Source organism: Fusarium venenatum (genome assembly GCF_020744135.1).
Source record: "Fusarium venenatum strain MPI-CAGE-CH-0201 chromosome Unknown EDB82scaffold_3, whole genome shotgun sequence".
In the NCBI taxonomy this organism is placed as follows: domain Eukaryota; kingdom Fungi; phylum Ascomycota; class Sordariomycetes; order Hypocreales; family Nectriaceae; genus Fusarium; species Fusarium venenatum.
In genome coordinates this window covers 5683365-5703467 of record NW_027072131.1, presented here as the reverse complement: position 1 = coordinate 5703467, position 20103 = coordinate 5683365, and the positions used below count along the sequence as shown (strand labels likewise).

The window sequence follows — 20103 nt, the reverse complement described above, 5'->3', positions numbered from 1 at the left end:
CTCATCCGGCACAGACATAGTAGGCTGTATGATCCCTGCGGACCCAGTAGGATTATCAACTGGGCCCATTGTCTTGCCACCTAGAGAAGAGAAGAGAAGAGACATTCCTGCGGTTTTTCTGGAGAATGAGACTCTGACTATAAATCTATAATGCTCAGTATGTATATTGCTGGGTTGCACATCACATCATTTTTTGAAGTCTTGAGTGCCCCGGTCAGGTGAAATATCTTCTGGTGCACTTGACTATTCTTCTTACCTCTGTCTTGGATACTCGACATTTTGAGGTCTTGATCATCGAGGAAAATAAAACATGACCACTCCTACTAGCCCCACGCAAGCGCAGAGTGGCTTCGAAAAGCAGATCCAGTCTGACGACCATGTTATCAATGACTTCCCTAACAAGGACAAGGGGAATGACTCCGACAATGGCTCTGAGACTAAGCAAGATGGTGTCAAGCGTGTCGAGGCCATAACCAAGGTCTGGACTCCCGGTATGATGTGGGCTGTCTTCATCTTGTAGGTCATCCTCAGCAGTCTAAACTGAGACGAACATAGTAAGCTAACATTGGTATAGCCTATACTTGGTCAACTTTGTTGATACCCTTCTTCAGGCTGTTCATTCTAGCCTGGTGCCATATGTCACATCTTCTTTCAATCAGCACGGTCTACTAGCCATTACCAGCGTTTTTGGAAGTATTATTGCCGGGGTCTCCAAGCTCGCAATCGCCAAGATCATCGATATCCGTGGACGTAACGAGGGCTTCCTACTGATGATTCTTATCATCATCATTGGAATGATTATGAAGGCTTGCTGCCAAAATGTCGAGACTTATGCCGCCGGAGACACCTTTTACTGGGTTGGACACGTCGGTCTGAGTTACATCATCGATGTTGTTCTTTCGGACATGACCACTCTTCGCAATCGCATGATCATGTTTGGTCTTTATATGAGCCCCCGGCTTGCTTCAACCTTTGGAGGCCCTACCATTGCTGACCTCTTTTACAAGCATTCGACCTGTCGATGGGCCTTTGGATCGTTTTGCATCATTCTAGTTTTCTTCTCTATCCCCGTCTCTGCCATCTTCATGTCCCATGAAATCAAGGCAAAGAAGCTTGGCTACCTATCCGAGAAGAGCCAGCGCAGTTTCTGGGAGTCCACCAAGCACTATTTCGTGGAGTTTGACGTTGTTGGTATGGTCCTGACTATTGCTGGCTTCTCTTTGATCTTGACACCGCTCAACATCGCCACAAGAGCGCCTAATGGCTGGAAGACCGATTATATAGTTGCCATGCTTGTTGTTGGTGTTGTCTGCCTTGTTGGTTTCGCTGCCTGGGAGAAGTGGTATGCCAAGGTCCCCTATGTTCCCTTCAAGTTCCTCAAGGATCGAACCATTCTCGGTGCTTGCCTTCTTAGTGCTTTCCTGAACATGTCTATCTTCGCTTGGGACACCTATTACAACTCCTACCTTCAGGTCGTCCACGGCCTCAGTATTGCTACTGCCGGATACACACTTAACGCCTTTTCTGTCACTTCGACCATTCTGGCCCCTTTTATCGGACTGTAAGCTTCATCATTGCAGTAAATAACTTGAATTATTGGGCTAACACGACACCCAGTTTCCTTCGCTGGTACGGGCGGTACTACTGGCCTGCTGTCTTTGGCATTCCCTGGTGTGTGCTTGGCACTGCTCTCCTCATTCACTTCCGACAGCCTGGCAATGATATTGGGTACCTTGTCATGTGCCAGGTTTTCCATGGTGTTTGCGGTGGTATTTGGACCATGACCGGACCTCTTGCCATCATGACCCAAGTCACTCACCAGGAGATTGCTGTCGTCCTGGCTCTCTACTCTATGTTTGGCTCCATTGGCCAGGCTATCGGATTTGGCATTTCGGGTGCTCTGTGGACCAACGATTTGCCTAGGGAGATGTACGATGCTCTTCCTCAAGACGCCAAGAACCAGACTGCTGCACTCTACGGCGATATGAAACTCCAGATGGCCAACCCCAACGGCACTCCTATCCGAGATGCTGTTATCTATGCCTATGGTGTTGTCCAACGCGAGATGGTCATCGCCGGCTGCGCTTTCCTGCCTCTGATCTGTGTTTGCGTTCTTGTCTGGCGTAACAAGCCCATTGACAAGCAGCAAACCAAAGGAAACGTCTTCTAGACGATGCTGCAACCACAAAAGCAGAGTAATAAAGGACATGTTTACACTAAAAGAGGGATATGTGCGACCATTATCTAAAAGTATTTTGTTTACAATATTATCATTCGTTAACCACGTAAACTTAAGGCTTCAATCTATTAATCATTAATTCATGCCATGCTTCCCAATCATCTCAGTCGCCTCTTCTACAAACTCGCTTGCATCAAAGATTTGCATGACTTTCAGATCTGGATGACAATTGTTACATATTCTGGTGCCACTACTGCAAGAGCTTTGGTCCAGACATGGGCTTATGTTGTGTATTAGTGATAAAGTCAACTATATCACGAGTCCGAAGTCGGAAAATGTCTTGATTCGCATTACTTATGCACCAAAAAGCGGCTGCCAGCACTGATCCGTGGCAACTTGCATAAATTGAAGGATACTCGCATCACACCTTTGTCCCGTGAGTTTGCTATGCCAATTATCGTCCGCTTAAAGGCACATGAACTGTCGGTGTAACCTTTAGAACAGTAGCGGAGCCGAAGCATATCGGCTGCTCGGCTTTGAAGGCATTTTGCTTTAACGCAAACAACATGTTACAATAGAGCTGTTTCATTTTCCCCGGCTGATTCGAGATGCAGGTAACCGCGCCCACAAGATCCATGATTACCTGACTTTGTGCATCCTGCAGGACACTACGACAATGGTGACGATGGAATTTTGGCTTCAATGATATGACTGGCGAATGGTGGATTATAAATCCAAATTGTGTCGGCAACTAACAGTAGATCGACGGGAACCCACAGACGAACAACTCCACGGGATTCCGAGTCGCAGTAAAGTTGGCGTCCAAGTTAGCCAATTCTCGTCGCGGTTATCCTTCAGTCCCATCAAGTTATGTTGTAGCAAAGAGGCAATCGATGTCAAAGAATGGACCATTCATATTTCATCAAAGCGAACAACAGCAATAAGCGTTTGCCCAAATTGATCAGATGAGAGACTCATTGTCGATTACGGGCCAGCTTTGGCTGGGGTTTGTTGTTTCGTGGATGTATAATTGAGAGCACGACTCTGCTATTCATATCGGAGACACACTTTCTGATCTATGGCCACCCCCAAACTGCGCATGAAAACAACAAACGGTACAAGATGATGTCTGACTCTGAAGCAGACATGTCGGGTGTAAATAGATGCAAGTGCAGCAGTAGTCTGTCTGCGTAGACATCAGATGGCCCCAAAACGAGATGAATGCTAGATGAATCACAGGCGATATCTCTCCAACCTTGATCCCAGATCTTCCTAGTGTAACCAATGACTTCTCTTTGCGGTTTGAAAACAAAGTGAAGATGTGTGTATGGTGTTGTCTGTTTGACGACTAGAGTCATGGGAATGTCACCGCTGATCGATCCGAAGTTTCATGAGAAGAGACAGCATCAGCTGTAGAAACAGAGGAGCAAACACTGAAGAGCCAAACGGCTCTCGCATCCTCTACTTCTAAGGGTATAAATCGTAGGGTCCCCTTCTCATGAAGCTATCATCACAACTTCACGCAACGATCAGTAACCCACTTTGGCAAGGCCTCTCTTCTATTCCATTCATACCTCAGACGAGACTACTCCATACTTCACTATCATAACCTCAGCAACTACCACAGAACTACTGAACAATGTCTGACAAGAACAAGACCATCGACAACGCATCTTCCAAGAGTTCGGATGCCTCAAAGCAGCCATCTCAAGTTTGCACATCTGGCTCAACCATGCAGAATCCACAGCCACAGGGCAATGTGCAGCCAACAACAAATGGGACGAACACCACTCAAACAGCAGTAGGCCAGATCGGAAATCTACCCATCAAGCCCGATGAAGGTTCCTGGAACCCACTCACCCAAGGCCGGGCTCTCAAAGAATCCGACACACCGATTGACCCAACGGACGAAAGGTACATTCACATCTCGGACGATGAAGGAAAAGAAAGCAAGTAGAGTCGGAGAAGCGTTGAACACAAATTTCAAGACACAGTACGCAAAGACCAGGCGTTAAATCTTGATGAAGCCAGGCTGAGTCCAATATGGTCTGGATTTGTATGTAGTGACGCTTAGTGTATCATGGCAGGATGTTCTTCGGCACGTCGAGAGTTGAAGAAAAGATCGAGTTGTTCGGGAGGAGTTTTGGAACGCTGATGATATCGGATTATGGGTTGTTGATCATCGACTTGGGCCAAGGTCAGGTCAAGATAGGAGATGGTTTATTAGTCTGAGACATGTTTTATCAAATTCATCCCGTTTCCGCAAAAGCCTAATTTTAAGTGCCCGTTGTTTTTGAATCAGTATTTCGGTATAAGGAATGGCCAAGTCTGGCGGCCAGGATGGCTTTGGGAGGGTACATCGTTTTCATCGTCAGGCTTTGGTATGAGACGAGATGAGGTCCTAAAATGTTGCTGTCGAGAGAAATCTTGGCAATTCTTGGTGTAGTGGATCAAGACCCCACCAAGATTAGCCTGAGCTGTCACGGTTATAGTGGTGACAATAAAAGGGTCATTTCCATCTGGATTGTCCAAGCTCCAGCTGTGAGTATTAGACTAATAATGTGCTGTCTGTACAAAGTAATGCGTGCTTGTCATTCATCGTCATGCTCGTTAATGGGACACGCATTAATTGCTAAGCATCAAACACAATTTTCTCGTATTTTCTTTTTTTAACTTCAGGTTGTACATATTCGTAGAGTCTGACTGTACCACATCTGTAACATGCCATGTGTAGGTAAGTACCGTACAGATGAGAATAAATCAATTCTTGGCAAGGGTCTTGAATGATCAAGGCAATCGACCTGCCGTTTTCTGATAATAGTAAACTTGACGAACTACCGTAGCCTTCTGTGTTGGGTATTCGATGGCGAGGGGAGCAAAAAAAGAGGCACTCTCGGAAATTGCAATGACGGCGAAACCCAAAATGAACCAATTGGGGATAATGCTACAGGTGGGGGAGGGACTATTTCAGGCACGCAGCTCCGCTTACTGGTCTGGGCCCGGGCTTTTGCTCAGTAAAAGTCCGTGTATGGAATGGGCTCTCCAATGCTTTCTATCGCTGTAAGATAAACAATCAACACTGCATGATTTCATATAATGGTACTAAAACAGCGATGAGATTATATCGAACTATACAGACTGGACTATATGTTACTTGTGAGTGACACCTGGATGAAAGTACCCAATTTACACTGTATTTTATGTAATACAGTGACAAGACGGAACATGCTGAAACTGAGACGCTCTCGGACGTTTTACCGTGTAAGGGACAGGACAGGATGGGACAGGACGGAAACAAAACAAATACGCAAGGCAGTTGTTGTCAACAACAACAACATCATCATCACAAAAGACATAAAAAAGGGGAGGACTGATGTTATCATGCAAGATGATATTTTGGGGTGTCGAAAGCACAGAAATAAAAGTCTTGTCTAGGTCTACTGCGCCAAGGCTAAGCCATTGGATTTGAATTTTTGACCGCGTGATACCATCCATGATCATCCATGCAAATACCATGACCTGGATCTAGATAATAACGGTACATGGACCCCAAGTACCGACACCATATCGAGATGACCTCCGGCCTTCCCGTAGTTACTTGGGCCCCAAGTCTCTTGGCGCTCTTTTCTTAGTCTCATTCGATTGCTTCACTCGTAAAGCACGGCACTCATGGCCCGGCCTGGGCATGCATTATCACTGGCTGATAAACAACCGCCCAGAGTTTTTACGGACGGACGCGTATGTTGTATTTCCAAGGTTTCCCAGCGTTTTTTGCATTGCATCTTTTTGGCTTCCCTTTGCAGCAAAGGAAGCAAGTAGATCATGGAAGTCTTCATTTCTTTTGCATTCCCTATCATTACTGTGTCATTTCTTTTTCAATTCCACTCCTTCTCTCTGTGTCTCCCTCTCTCGCTTAAGCACCGAATTTTCGCCAGTAAACAAAAAAAAAAAACGATAGCCATAATAATTAAAAGAAAAAAAGTCTCCAAAAGACGAGACAATTACCTCCACCGTTCAAACGACCCTGGACCCCACTGTTGAGGTCTTCGGGTTCTCTGATTCTACCGCTTACAGTGAGTGATTCGCCCCAATTTTTCCCCGGCTGCAGGCTGTTGTGCACTGAAGTACCTACATATGTACCTCAGCTGTGCCTTCCCACCCACTTCTCTCTTCCCGCCCATCCCCCATCCCAGTCCAGCCCAGTCATTTGTATCTACTATCCCATCAACAACAAAGGATTTAATTCTTCCCTTTGAACCTCACTCGACTTGGTTCCTACCGTGATCGGCTGACCCCATTTCTCTTTGCTTTTCACCTCCAACTCTTGTACTAAATCATCCGAAAGAAATAAGAGGTTGGGTATTCGTACTCTTGTTAATTATTCCCACCTCCAGTAGTGGCTTGGGTGACGACACGACTCTTCAATAGCGCACGCAAGCCAGCCTTGGCTTTTTTTGGAACCTGACAACAACGAGACAAGACAAGACAAAAAACAAGACAGACCAAGCCCGAAAGACTCGCCTCCCTCCAGCCAAGTCCCTACCCAACTCTAATCCTCACTGTACTGTAACACAGGCATACAAAGGACTGGACCGTCCGCTCCGGTGGAACCGACACAACCTTAACCGTCCCGTCGTCTCTCGTTTTTGTACTGGTCAACGCCCTTCACCTTCACCCTCACGGCCTCGTCGCTCGCTTTTTGTCGCTTCAACAACTTCAGCCTCTCCGATTTGGGCTTTTACTAACCTTTAATTCACCGTTACAATGGGTGCGTCATCATTCCTATCCTATGTCGACTCGCACATCGAATCCCCTCATACTAACATACGACTTTCGCAGCCGACCAAGGAGGAGCTGGCGCTGGAGCCCCCGTAACTACCATCGTCCCTTTCAACAACCAACAAGTTCTTCCAGCTTGTGCCGCCGCCTGTGGTCCCCTCTACGATGCCAACGGCGCCTGTGTTCCGCCTCAAGTAGCCGCTGATGCCGGCCCCAAGGCCTACACATCATGTTTCTGTCTCGACCAGCGAGTCGCCGCTTTCAAGACTGCAACCCAGGGTGTATGCGATGAAGCATGTGGTGCAGAAGGTCTTTCCTCAATCGCTGGCTGGTTTCGCAGCATGTGCGGTACCGCGACCAAGACGAATGGGGGATCAACACAACAAACTGGACAGGGTTCAACAGCTACGACGGCTGGAGATTCTTCATCAACTGCTGGTTCAAGGCTTTCCAACAACGAGGGTGGTGGTGACTGGTACGTTCATACATCATTTTACCAAGGTCTCGTGACCAGTTCTAACACGAAAATAGGATTTCAAACCATTGGCAGTGGGTCATCATGATTGTTGTTCTCGTTGTCGGCATCACCGCTATCTGGGTCGGTGCCTGCATTTGGCGTCGTCGCTACCTGAAGAAGAAGGATCGCCAATCTCATCTCATTCAAAAGCATTCCGGTTCCGCCTCGCGACCATCCTGGGGTCCCGGTATGGAGGCCTCTGAGGGCGGCATACCTTACGACGACGAATCGAACCGAAATTCGCATGGCCTCATGCTTCCCGGTGCCACCGCTGGTGCTGTCGAAGAGGAGCCAAAGGAGAAGAAGCGATGGATCGTCCGCGACCGAACATGATGATGGTCATCGCTACCATTTAACGCCCTTTTCCGACCTCGTAACGATTCTCCTTGCCATATCCCGAGTTCCAATCAAAAAGAAAATTCGACCTACTACTGTCCGCCTTACGACATAGACCGCGCATTCACCACCTATACGGCCTTGCTCTATTTGATGTCATCGACTGCCTTTGATTTTGATAGTTTTACCTGGGCGGATTATACCCAGCATAGGCGAATCTGCAAATGCATTCGATGCAGGCGATCGGAATTCGATCACGGTTGAGAATACCGTCTGCAACGTTTTCTGTGATCCACCGTCAATGCTTTGATTTGAGTTATCTCGTCTAATCGCTGTTTTCCCCAGTGGAGTTTTTGTTTTACGGTACAACCAGGCGTTTGGAGGAAAGAATACGGGTGGCGCATCCTCACGATTTGTTGTTTCTGTTTGATATTTTTTCGGTGATTGTTGCCACGGAGCTTATTTGACTTGCATCTGTTGGATACAACATCGACAATTACAACAATGAAGGGGAATTGAAGTATTGTTTTGTTTTTATTTAGGCCAGAACGGAAATATTATCTGGTTATCTGGTTATCTGTTTGACATATCTACTATACTACTTGCTGTCTCCCAGGCACTCAAGAGGAGGTATGGAGTCTATCCTTGATACAGCTTATATAACAAATCCACCCACATGCGAAATGCTCAACTCGCAATCGCTTCGTTTTCTTGTTCGGTATAGCGACTTAAACGATGTTTGATTAGATATTTAAAAAAAACATTGCAAGGATGTTGATGTCACATCGTATCTAGTATAGGATTCGAATGACGTCGTAAGCAACGCCCCACGTTTCAACGAGTTGTTTGATAGTCAATGAGGCTCAACAAAGTTTCATGTATTCAACGCTTAAAGATGCTTGTTATTAACCTAATCAGGAGAATGCTTATAGTAGTGTATGCATGGTATTGTACGTGTGACTCAAGCCAACACCCAGGTCCCCTAGTCTCACGCTCATCATCCCATCCTTCTCTTCAAACAATTCTATGCCCTGTTCTGTTCTTCCATAGCGTCCATGTACAAGTCAATCAGACAGCCAGCCGACCAGGCTTGTGTAGGGCTCTGTATAGTTATTAGCATTCATGAACAATCTATTCGAAACAAAAAAAAAAAAACTTACAGAGTCGGCGCAGTATTCGCCGTTCTTCTGTGTCAACTCTTGAAGACCAGCCCAAGGGCTCTCCCGGATCATCTTCTTACACCCGCCAAGCCTTCTGGTAACCTGCTGGAATGCCTCAGTGCGATCTTCGGCTGTTGTTCGCCTCTTGAGGTCGAACTTGAGGAGGGCTCGGAGGAAGAATCCAGTGGGCCAGATCCACTCAGGTCCCTGGTGGTAGTTGCGGCCCTTGCTTGTTGCGAAATCATCACTATCTTCACTGTTGACGTAGTAAGGGCGGTAGTTAAGATCTGCAGGGTCCAAAGTCGCCATTCCTTGAGGTCCTCGGAGAGCCTCGTCAGCAACACACAGAGCATGCATCGCGTGATCAGGGTCAAAGAGGGCCGGTGCAGTGGTCATGGCGATGGCAAAGTTAGGACGCAGCTGGTAGTCCTCGTACTCCTTCCCAGACTTGTACAGATCTTTGTAGATTCCACGACGATTGACGATAGGAGTGTTGACATCGTACTTGGAATCATCTTCAGGCGAGACAGGAACATAGTAGCATCGCTCGAAGTTGGTCTTGAGCAGACTGGCCCAGTCAGCGAGCGAGATAGAGCCACCATCGGATTTCTCTACACTCCCATACGCATATTTGCCTTTTCCGTGGAGTCCAGCGACCCAATCGAGAGTGCTGTACAGCATACCGGTGATCTCAATGGCAGCGCCATCACGAGGGGTACCAGGAATACCCTTGGAGCCTGCTCGCTCACTTTCGCCCATCTTATCCATCCAGGTACCGCAGTTGAACTGGTTGCCGCCAAAGATGATACCGTTGTTCCAATCAACATAAATCTCCTGGTTGAAGCCTTCGTCCTTCATTTGGGAGTCAATCTGGGGGCCAGCATTGGCTTCCCGGTACTTCATTCCGGTAGCATGTCTTTGAAGTGCTTCTTGAATTACCTCCTCAATGGTACTCTCCTTGGAGTATGCCCTCTCATCATCGGTAGGGAACCAATTATCGTCATAAGGTAGGAAACGGCGCTTGACCTTGGCTTTAAGGATGTCAAGACCCTCGGGAGCGAACCGTGTGTAGTCTTGGATACACTGGAGGAAGAACCAAATTGAATCTCGGGAGTTGTACCTGGGCGCGTCGCCACTGCTAAGAAGGTTGGGGATCATGCCGTGCTTCAACACGCTGGCAAACGCGAGGATATGTTCCTTGGCGTCATCAAAACGGCCAGTGCCAAGAAGAAGTCCACGGAGGGCAATAAACACATCTCGGCCCCAACATCTGGCCCATTCCACAGCAAAATGGGGAAGGCCAGCAGCCAGAGAAGGGACTAACTTGTTGGGCCACAGAGATGCCGACTTGACATAGCCAACCTGCTGTACACTGACCATGGCTAAACTTTGCAGGAACCACTGACCGTCTCGTACACTGGAGTTCATGAGCTCCAGAGACTTCTCCCAACTTGCCATATACGCAGTGCGCAAGACAAGGCCAAAGTATCGAGGAAGCAGGAAACTGGGAATCTTCCGGATGGCATCGAAGCGCTCCTGCAGCCATCTCAAGGGCTCGGCAATAGCCTCGTTTCCGGGAGTAGAACTGATTCTCTGTAGTCTTGCTAGAATGAAATCTAGAGCCCATTCACCATCGCGAAGATTTTGACATAACGGGTGAGCCAGGTTGTTTTCCTTGATGATGTTGTTGAGGATGCTCCACCATCCCTGGAGGCCGGCATAAACAAGCTTCCCATGCCCAGGAATATCGTAAACACCATCTCGGCCATCGCTCTCAGCACGTTCCTCAGCTTCGCATCTGTACATGAGGAAGTTGAGATCAGACAAACTAAGTTCACTCCATGCCGCCTTGGCCCCTGAGGTGACATAGTTGTCCAAACCGGAGGAATGCTCAGCAGCAGGGATCCAGGTCTCAAAGAGGGCAATGCTTCCTGGAGGGAACTTGTCGCGCACGGTGATTGTGGTATCGTCACCGTTGACTTCCATTCGAATACCAGGTACATCCTTGACCCGACTAGGCAAGCCGCGCAGGTATTTCTTGTCGTTAAGCGCTTGTTTGGTCGCATCCTCACTGGCGTCAACCTCAAGCATCCAGCTGCCCAGGTGCCGAGCCTTGGTACCAGTAAGATGAACAGGGCTAAAGTCACCATTTCCATTACCATAGCCTGGGAAGGCCGTATGTGCGATGAGGAAGTAGCCCTTGCGAGATTCAGGGTGTACTCGGTGAACAGTAATGTACTGATCCTCGTGATGGATATGAGTTTCATCGTATCCATCCTTGCCCATCAAGGTGTGGATCTGGTTGAGAAGCTTCTTGACACCACCAATGCCGTCCTCGCCGCCTCCTATCTTGATCGGCTTTGACCCGGAAGAGGCAGAGGTATAGAGCCGAGTCTCGTTGACCAGATCCACGAGCTTGGGGTAGATTTCGTCGTAACCCATGACACTTCCAGTAGCACTAGAGCACATGCAGACAAGGGCAGCGTTGGGTAAAGTGTCGCGAGCATCACGCTTTTGGGCTGGTGTCTCGTTGTCATGGGTGCAGTCCATGAAAAGAGCTTGTACAGGACTAGGCTTGATCGCTCGAACAATCTCTCTAGATCGGGGCGCATTTCCATTTTTGTCACCATTCTTAAGTCTCGTCGGGCTGCTTGATGGAGTGCAGACATCCGACTTTGAGACTTCATCAACCTCAAAGCTTCCAATAGGTCGGCCACCGTGCCTGTGCACAAGCCGACTGAGTTCAGCGGTGCTCCATGCCTGCATGGCTTCACGAATGAGTGAGCTAAGACCAAGACGCTTCACAAATACGTAGTCCATCTCTTCAGACCCCGTGAACAGCTCAGCGACTACATACAGGTCAGGTCGCACGCGACGCGCCTCGTCGAGGATGTGCTCAGCAACATGGATCGGTGTAGAGTGGCAGTTGTCAATACGAAGACCGGCAAAGTACTTGGCGAGTGTGCGAGCATATTTGGTCATGTGCTCCCACAGCCAAGGGTTGTCTTCAGGCCCTGAGCCATATCGCAACTTGACACAGTCGCCCCAGACGATGACTTCTCGTCGAAGGTAGACCCTTGATTCAGGACCAGCATTATCAACCAGAGCATTGCCTCCCCAAACCCATCCGTTGTTGACCAAGGCCATCTCCTCGGGCTTGAGCTTGGATGTTGTGTCGTTTTTAGGTAATCGAGTAAAATAAGGCTCAATCAGGGGGTTCTCCTCGTTAATCTCACCAAGTTTGGGGCCGTGTTCATCGAGTCGAACATACTTGATCCTGTTAAAGATCTGCTGGAGTATATCATCCACTTCAGCGTCATACTCCTTGTAGAAGTCAACATTGAGGATATTCAAAATCTCGACGATCTTGGCCCTAGCAACATTCTCGTCGGAAGAACCGGCCAAGAAGCTTGCGGCGACGTCAGGCTTCACGCGCCTACGGAAGCGCTCGCCCATTCGGTCAGTACCAGCCAAACCGAATTCCCTGAAGAAATCAACCTGCTCCTTGACTGAAGCAGATCTGGCATTGTCCAACTTCTTCTCAAAGTCCGCGTCATCCTCAGAGCTGTATTTACGCCCCTGGGAGAACGCCTTGACTGCCTCGTCGGCGTCTCGGTCAACGTCGAGTGCATAGTATTCCCATAGCCTAATCTTGGCGAGGACTTCGGTTTTGATAGCGTTCATAATGAGCAGCAGATCGTCGGTAGACTTTACTTCGGTGGGAAGTCCAAGCTTCGCCAAGTTGTCACTCAACTCCAAGAGACTTGTGTCGAGTTGGTAAGCAGACTCGAGCCACGGGGCAGTGATCAAATTGTAACCAGCCTCAGGATGTTCCTCGAGCCATTTAGTGTTGTTGGCTGTGTGATTTAGAACAATATCCGTCAAGCTTAGCAGGGAATGGTTGCGTTCAAGACTGTCTACCATCTTCTGCACATCCTCCTCGCCAGCGGGGAAACAGGCTGGGTCCCAGCCGAGCTGGTCATATAAACTATACGGAGAGTTGGATTTACCGCGCACTTGGAGAGGAGTAAAATGGATCATGTTGTAACCACGATCACTGATGCCATGAAGATGACGCTCCCAATCATTGGGGTATTTGCCCATGAATTTGCTAATGACAGAGAAAATTGACAGGGCAGGCAGCGGCAAGGGCCGGCCGTCAAGCTTAAGTCTAGGCGCAACATCAATGTAGTAAAGAGGAGTCTTTTTGAGGTTGTCCTTTTGTTCAGAGCTGTCTTCTAGCTTTTTCTTGAGATCAGGAAGCTCGGCATAGGTGGTGTAGAAGGCATAGGCACCGGGTTGGTGAATGGGAATGGAGATTTCGAGGGTGCGGTTGAAATCAGGTGTAAGTCTGTGATGCGTCCGTGTTAGTCCTGGTTGAGCTTCCTTATAACGCTATAACGGCCTCGGTGGCTTCAAGGATGATCAATTGACCTGGGAGAAGATTAAAACTTACTTGAACTCGCGAAAATGATTGCGACGGAATTCAACGCCTTCGTCGGGGATATTGACCCAAAGGCTGCCATGACGGCAGATGGACGATGTGCCCTCGATGGCAAAGCGAACCGTCACAGGCTCTTGAGACCTGGGAGCGAGATAGATGTATTCGCCCTGCACCTGAGGTGAGCCATCATCGTTGAGCGGCAGCAAATAAACCTCGTTGGATGTCATGGTGTGTGGTGGGCTCATGATGAAAGAAGAGAAGAGCGAGAGCTGCGTGCCCCGCGAAACGACAACACACAAGCTCAGCTCGCTCAATCAGACAGTAACCAAGGAAGCGCTTTACACTACGCAACGTGCCTGTCGCAGTGGAGCTACCGATCGATGGCTAACGGCTCGCGTCCACAGTAGGTAAGTTAAGCTGGTGGGGGCGGAGGTCAAGGAGCTCCGTAGGCGCTGCTCGAGTAGTTTTTTAGTGGGCTCGTTCGGCTCGGTTCAGGGATCTGGGATCTGGGTTATCGAGCGGGATCGACGACCAGAGCGAACGACGGGAGGGACAGAATATCCCAGAGATAAGGGAGAAGTGACTGGACAGGACTCGAATTGGTGGTAAGGTAGGTTAGAAAAGGATTCAACAAGGGAGATAAAGTAAAATAAAATAAAAAGTGTCTAGGAGTATATAGACTAAAGCAGGCCGAAGAGTTGTTTTTGGAAAGAGGGTGAGATTAGAGTGTTAGGTTGACGAGGTGAAGGACACGAGGAAGAGACAAGAGCAGGAACGAAGAAAGGAAGAGTTTCGTCTACATCTGAGAAGAAAGACGAAAGAAGAAGAATAAAAAGCAAACCAATAAATCATCATAAGCCATTTCCATTTTCAAGTAACCGAATTTGGACAGCTCAACAAGTACGTTAAAGTGCCTCCTTAGTACATACGGTTAAGCTACATCACCAGGAAGCAATTGGGTTAGTTTCTACTCTATTCTATTCCATCCCATCCGGCCTGTCAGATGCTTTGGAAATCAGATATTTACGACCTTGGATGTTGTTTTGGGCGGTCAAGACGGGGAACTAGGTTGGCTGTCCGGCAGTATCGGCTTTTGCTGTTCCAAGCTGTTGTTCCTGATAGTCGAAAGGGTTGCATGAAACTCAACGTACAGAAAGTCCTTAGCTTTGGATGGGCGAGGGGGTCAGCCAACAAAAACAACAACTGAACAAATCACGCATGGCCAACAGAGGACCAAGCAAGCAATTGGCTTTTCCAGTAAGGTGCCAACCAAGATGTTCCTAGCCTAGTCCAATAAGGTCTCGATATTCAGACAATAGGATACGAGTGCAGATGCTGTGCCTTGGACGGAGTTGGCCTAGCTTTAAACGTCTCCGAGCCAAAACCATGATCCATCCCGGCGCCTCCAAGACAGGCCAGGGGAAGCTTCGTAAGGCATGGAAGAGGGAGGTGAGGGGAATCTTCCGAGTGCGGCTCTCTAGTCTTGATGAGGAATTGATTGACAGGAGCAAGATTGAGTGGTTGTTGTTGGTGTCAATACCTATCTTTGCAATGAGTGATGGGTTTTGTTGGGCATGTATATCATATAGACTCTTATTCACTCCTCCTTTCCTCAACTTGGCTTCGAACTATTGATCCTTGACTTACGTCATTGAAGTGCAATCCAAAATTTTCCCCATGGATGCCCCAAATCAATGCCCCGCTCCGAGTGTCGAGATGACGGGGCGCTAATTTACTTTAATGCTTGGGCCTCTTAGGGCAACGCTCGGGGCTCTTGTGCCTTGATCGGCAGGCTCAAGCTTTTGGGACAGAAAGGACCAAGATTTTTTTTGTTAACCTACCGACCGATAACTTATGATTCCAACTGTACGAGTGATTGACCGCTCATTCCCCAGCCAAGTCTTGAGTCATGCAGTAAGAAATGTTATATACGATATATACATATTTAACTCTCCAGTGCATACATACATGATCTGAACCGTGCAACAATCTATGGATGTTGATTTATGACACAAGCATCAAACCCCTCCACCTGCTCCGTAATATGGATCCATTTCCATGGGGACTTGGAGAGTTGGAGACCTCGAGTCTAGACCAAGGTCGCTCGTCGATCTTTCTCCACGAAGAGGGGAATTTCCAAGGCGAGATAATCTACCCTGAAGCAATTTGTTGTGATAGCCAAAATGACACAGACAATCGTGCAATGATGATATTTATGATGAAATGTAATTGTACGTATAAGTTATGATTGCAAGATACTATACTCACAGGTATAATTGAATAAACTCCCAACATAATGTGTGCATGCATGTAGATGTTGGATTTGACAGTTGTGGACATGTTTAACGCATGACAGTACTGGGTAACTCGGTAACAAGATCATCAAAACTGTTCGAGCATAAGTTTGTATCTGAGAAGTATTAAAGATGTAACTGTATAAAATTCTTTATATTTTGAGTAAGCTCTAAAGCCCACAGCTGACGCGTGTTGGCTTTGATGTCCGTGCCTCAAAAATTGAGTGAGGATTTTGAGTAGAAGTTGAGATAACTGAGTCCCTACGCCGGACCAATCTGGTATGTATCAGGAATTAACCTGTCATAGCAAATTTGATTCCTAGCCCTTCCTCCCCAAAATTTGATGATATTCATTTCTAGTACCTAGAATACTGTTTACATAGGTAGGTAGGTGGGTAGGTATAATACCTACACAAGCCGTCTCACCGCCTGCCAAATTTGACCATAAACGCATCGCGGGCGGCAGAATTTCTTAAATTTTAGTCAAGTTTGACCACGAGCTCAGTAGCCATGCAAACTCTTTTCAAACAACACGATTATATGCTTCGCAGACTTTGGAAACCAAGGTCGAAGCTTGCCGTCGGTGCGATTGCGAATCTCACGACTCGTCTCTCGATTCTGTATTCAAATCGCAACCATCCAACTTTTTGCGACAAAACCACTGCGCTTCGCCAATTTTCGACTACCGCATTAAAAATGGCGGCCGATACCGTCAAGACGGATACTGTGACTGTCGAGGGGAAGGAGTACAGGACTGTTACGGAGGGAAAGGCGACTATTCTGGTCCCGCAAGGTGCCAAGATTGGCGAAGACCGTGGGGAGGTTCAGCAGGTCTTCTACAACCCTATTCAGCAGTACAATCGCGATTTGTCTGTCCTCGCCATCAAGACGTACGGCGAGATGTCCCTAGAGAAGAGAAAGGAGCAATACGAATCAAGAATGAAGAAGCAAGGCAAGAAGCGAAAGCGCGGCGACGATGTTCAAAAGCCCACCGAGAATGCTGCGGAACCCACACCTCAGGATGCGCCACAAGCGACTGAAGAAGCTGCAAAGCCCGATGTTGCCGATCCCGCCCAACCAAAAAAGGAGTACAAGCCCTCTTTCCGCATTTTGGACGCCCTGTCTGCGTCGGGATTGCGAGCGCTTCGATATGCCCACGAATTACCCTTTGTCACCTCTGTCAAGGCCAATGATTTGTCGGATACAGCTGCCGATTCGATTAGGTTGAATGCAAAGCACAACGGACTGGAGGATAAGATCAATGTTACTCAAGGTGACGCACTTGCGCTCATGTACCGTGGGATCGCGGACGATCTATCGAACAGGGATAAGGCAGGAAGTCCAGGCAAGGCCAACAAGTTTGATGTCATCGATCTTGATCCTTATGGTACCGCCGCGCCATTCTTTGACGCTGCTGTGCAATCAGTGAAGGATGATGGTGGCCTTCTCTGCATCACTTGCACCGACAGTGCGGTGTGGGCAGGACACAGTTATTGCGAGAAGACATTTGCGCTATATGGTGGAATCCCTATCAAGGGCATGCACTCCCATGAGGCTGGCTTACGACTTGTCCTCAACGCCGTGGCCACATCTGCAGCCCGCTACGGACTGACGATTGAACCTCTTCTCTCGCTCTCCATTGACTTCTATACAAAGTTCTTCATCAAGGTGATCAAGTCGCCCCAGTCAGTCAAATTCCTTGCCTCCAAGACCATGCTGGTCTATAGCTGCGACGCAGGTTGCGGTGCTTGGGAAACACAGCATATGTTGAGGAGTAAGCCTGCACCGAATAAGAAGGGCAATGGGGCCTTTTACAAGCACACTATGGCGCAAGGTCCATCGGCCGACCGACATTGCGAGCACTGCGGACTGAAAATGCACATCAACGGCCCTATGTATGGTGGACATATTCACTCTCAGGAGTTCATCGAGAGACTTCTTGAACAGATTCCAAACGCCGACCGTTCCATTTACGGCACAATGCCTAGACTCGAGGGCATGTTGCGGACAGCTCTGGAGGAGAACCTACCAGGTCCTGAAGTCAAGGAGCCTGTGGATCCTAAAGATGCCCAGCTTGCGGCTATTGACAACTACCCTTTCTTTATCATCCCAAGCCGTTTGGCCAATGTAGTGAGCTGTGTGACACCCAGCGAGGACATGGTTCGAGGAGCGTTGATACATCTGGGTTACCGAACCGCTAGAAGCCACTGCCGACCAGGAAGTATCAAGACGGACGCTCCGTGGTCCACAATCTGGTGGATTATCACGGAATGGATCCGTCAAAAGTCGCCTATCAAGGAATCTAGCATCAAGAAAAACTCAGCAGCATGGAAGATTCTGACCGATGCTGGCATAATTGGACAGGAGAAGCCTGAGATTACAGAGGAGACAGTCAAGGACGACTCCGCAATGGAGGGTGTGGAACAGAGCCCGCCTGAAGCTGTCGAAGCCAGCTCCGCAAGCGCACAGAATGGAGATGATAACACTGTTCCTAGTGAAATGGAGCTGCGCAAGACCCTCGTCTTTGACGAGAGTCTGGCACGTCTGGCTCGCAGACGTGGAGAGCAGAAGTACGTACGATACCAGATGAACCCACGAGAAAACTGGGGTCCTTTGGCGAAGGCAGCCCGCCGATAGTAATGTAAATTTGATCATGTACTTGCTCTCAATGTTTCTTTTACTTCACCGGCTAAAACAAGCGATCCTTGAGCAGTTGAAATGACGACACATGATCGTTGGTGTGTCTGAGTAGGCATTATCTGTTCGTCAGCAAAAGCCCCACAAAGGCCTACGGAAGTATTGCTGAGGGCTTTTGAGCTTGACTTGTTCATCATCTTCAATCTCAACAACCCGAATACAACACCCTCGAGCCGAACGAGTACTGTATCCTCCTTTGACGGGCATTTTGCATTTGTTTATTTCGCGCGTATTTGTGATTGGCTATTGCGCCAGAAATCAATAAAGATACCATATCCTTCCATCTTCAGCCTCCCCCCGTCTTTGATCGTTCATATATAATGTCCTCTCCATCGGCAGCATCTCGTGCGATTAAAACTCTAAACGTCGAAGATGTCTCGTTCACTGACAAGAACCTCACGTGGACTAGCACCGGGACATCCGAGAGCACGTCGCGCCATGAGCTTGTGTTAGTTCGGGAGGTCAAATCAAGCACAGAGTCGCCTTCGCATTATCTTCTCTTCTTGCTTAAAGAAGATCAAGGCAATGAAGAGCACCCATGCAGTCTCTCAATTCTGAAAACAAACGAGATTCCCTCAGAGCTTCGCAACATTACACTGGCAGAGCTTCCCCCTCATTTGAAGCACGATTCTGCTAATGAGCATGGTATCACAAATCAAGTGGATGTTATCGTCTCTATGAACTCTGGAGTAGGACAAGCCTTGAGAGTCTGGCAATATGTACTGAAACCTCTTTGGGAATCGTTCACAGACGACTCTGAAAAACAGCAATATCGCCTCATACAGACGGATAGTGCAGAGACCGTTCGAGATTATGCACGCCACTTGTGGGCTTTAGAGGAGCGTTCAAAGACGAGGACGATTGTTCTTCTCAGTGGAGATGGCGGCGTCGTAGACCTCCTCAATGGCTCTGATGGAGACAAAGTACCCCGGATTCTACCCACAATTGCGCTACTGCCTCTCGGAACTGGAAATGCCCTTTTCCATTCAACCCACAAACCTCTATACACCGAACCAGGCCCAAGCCCGCTTACACTTGGACTTCGAACGCTATTTCAAGGGGTAGGCGTCGATCTTCCTGTGTTTCGAGCCTCGTTTTCACCGGGATCTCGAATCGTCAAATTCACGGACAAAGTCGAAGGAGAGGCTCCAGCCAATGACCCAAACCAGATGAAGAAGGAGGAAACTTCCATCACACATCTACAGGGAGCTATAGTTGCTAGCTACGGGTTTCACGCGAGCATTGTTTATGAAAGTGATACTCCTGAGTACCGTGTTCACGGTGACAAACGGTTTGGCATGGTTGCCACTGAGCTGTTGAAACAGTCTCATCCCTATGCTGCAAAGGTATCTATCCGTCGTCATGATTCGGCCACCTTTGAAGACATCCCTCGCGAGAAACACGCCTACGTGCTCACAGTTCTCGTCTCAAACCTCGAACGAACATTCACAATATCGCCTGCCACTCGACCTTTGCAATCGCAGCTTCGACTTGTCCACTTTGGACCTATCGGCGGTGATCGGACGATGGATGTCATGATGAAGGCGTACGACGGGGGTAAACACATCGGCATGGATTGGCCTGATGGCGAACGTGTAGGCTATGACGAAGTGGATGAGGTCAAGATTTCGGTCTTGGAGAGTGACGAGAGGTGGCGAAAGGTATGCATTGATGGGACGATTATTGAAATACCCGAA

The 20103-nt window shown here is 48.3% G+C and overlaps 6 protein-coding genes across 6 annotated transcripts; 5 read left to right on the top strand and 1 right to left on the bottom strand.

The window, feature by feature from the left end:
* The first annotated feature begins 82 nt into the window (after positions 1-82).
* On the top strand, positions 83-2296 carry EDB82DRAFT_449488 (major facilitator superfamily domain-containing protein). Its single transcript, XM_025728335.2, has 3 exons — positions 83-516; positions 575-1561; positions 1618-2296. The coding sequence occupies exons 1-3, from the start codon at positions 311-313 to the stop codon at positions 2168-2170; spliced, it is 1746 nt and encodes a 581-aa protein (XP_025582711.1). The 5' UTR covers positions 83-310; the 3' UTR covers positions 2171-2296.
* A 1382-nt stretch (positions 2297-3678) lies between these two features.
* Positions 3679-4361, top strand: EDB82DRAFT_261707 (uncharacterized protein). Its single transcript, XM_025728331.2, has one exon. The coding sequence runs from the start codon at positions 3819-3821 to the stop codon at positions 4134-4136; it is 318 nt and encodes a 105-aa protein (XP_025582710.1). The 5' UTR covers positions 3679-3818; the 3' UTR covers positions 4137-4361.
* A 1575-nt stretch (positions 4362-5936) lies between these two features.
* On the top strand, positions 5937-6309 carry EDB82DRAFT_508497 (uncharacterized protein). The gene has a single exon (XM_065608806.1). It carries the CDS (start codon positions 6002-6004, stop codon positions 6218-6220), a length of 219 nt encoding a protein of 72 aa, XP_065464139.1. The 5' UTR covers positions 5937-6001; the 3' UTR covers positions 6221-6309.
* A 634-nt stretch (positions 6310-6943) lies between these two features.
* On the top strand, positions 6944-7808 carry EDB82DRAFT_478290 (uncharacterized protein; the record flags this gene model as incomplete). The annotated part of the gene is made up of 3 exons (XM_025728330.1): positions 6944-6947; positions 7019-7433; positions 7490-7808. 3 exons carry the CDS (start codon positions 6944-6946, stop codon positions 7806-7808), a joined length of 738 nt encoding a protein of 245 aa, XP_025582709.1.
* Positions 7809-8835: 1027 nt separating this feature from the next.
* EDB82DRAFT_527659 (glucanotransferase domain of glycogen debranching enzyme-domain-containing protein) lies at positions 8836-13660 on the bottom strand (the record flags this gene model as incomplete). Its single annotated transcript, XM_025728329.1, has 3 exons — positions 8836-8913; positions 8972-13322; positions 13428-13660. The coding sequence occupies 3 exons, from the start codon at positions 13658-13660 to the stop codon at positions 8836-8838; spliced, it is 4662 nt and encodes a 1553-aa protein (XP_025582708.1).
* A 2745-nt stretch (positions 13661-16405) lies between these two features.
* EDB82DRAFT_568336 (S-adenosyl-L-methionine-dependent methyltransferase) lies at positions 16406-19945 on the top strand (the record flags this gene model as incomplete). The annotated part of the gene is made up of 3 exons (XM_065609865.1): positions 16406-18283; positions 18697-19752; positions 19826-19945. 3 exons carry the CDS (start codon positions 16406-16408, stop codon positions 19943-19945), a joined length of 3054 nt encoding a protein of 1017 aa, XP_065464138.1.
* Between the last annotated feature and the right edge of the window lie 158 nt (positions 19946-20103).

Bases quoted from the DNA above. Each gene is read 5' to 3' on its own strand.
- EDB82DRAFT_449488 (XM_025728335.2), top strand. From the start codon at position 311: ATGACCACTCCTACTAGCCCCACGCAAGCGCAGAGTGGCTTCGAAAAG. The intron at 517-574 runs GTAGGTCATCCT...ACATTGGTATAG, and splicing joins ATGTGGGCTGTCTTCATCTT to CCTATACTTGGTCAACTTTG. The intron at 1,562-1,617 runs GTAAGCTTCATC...CACGACACCCAG, and splicing joins CTGGCCCCTTTTATCGGACT to TTTCCTTCGCTGGTACGGGC.
- EDB82DRAFT_261707 (XM_025728331.2), top strand. From the start codon at position 3,819: ATGTCTGACAAGAACAAGACCATCGACAACGCATCTTCCAAGAGTTCG.
- EDB82DRAFT_508497 (XM_065608806.1), top strand. From the start codon at position 6,002: ATGGAAGTCTTCATTTCTTTTGCATTCCCTATCATTACTGTGTCATTT.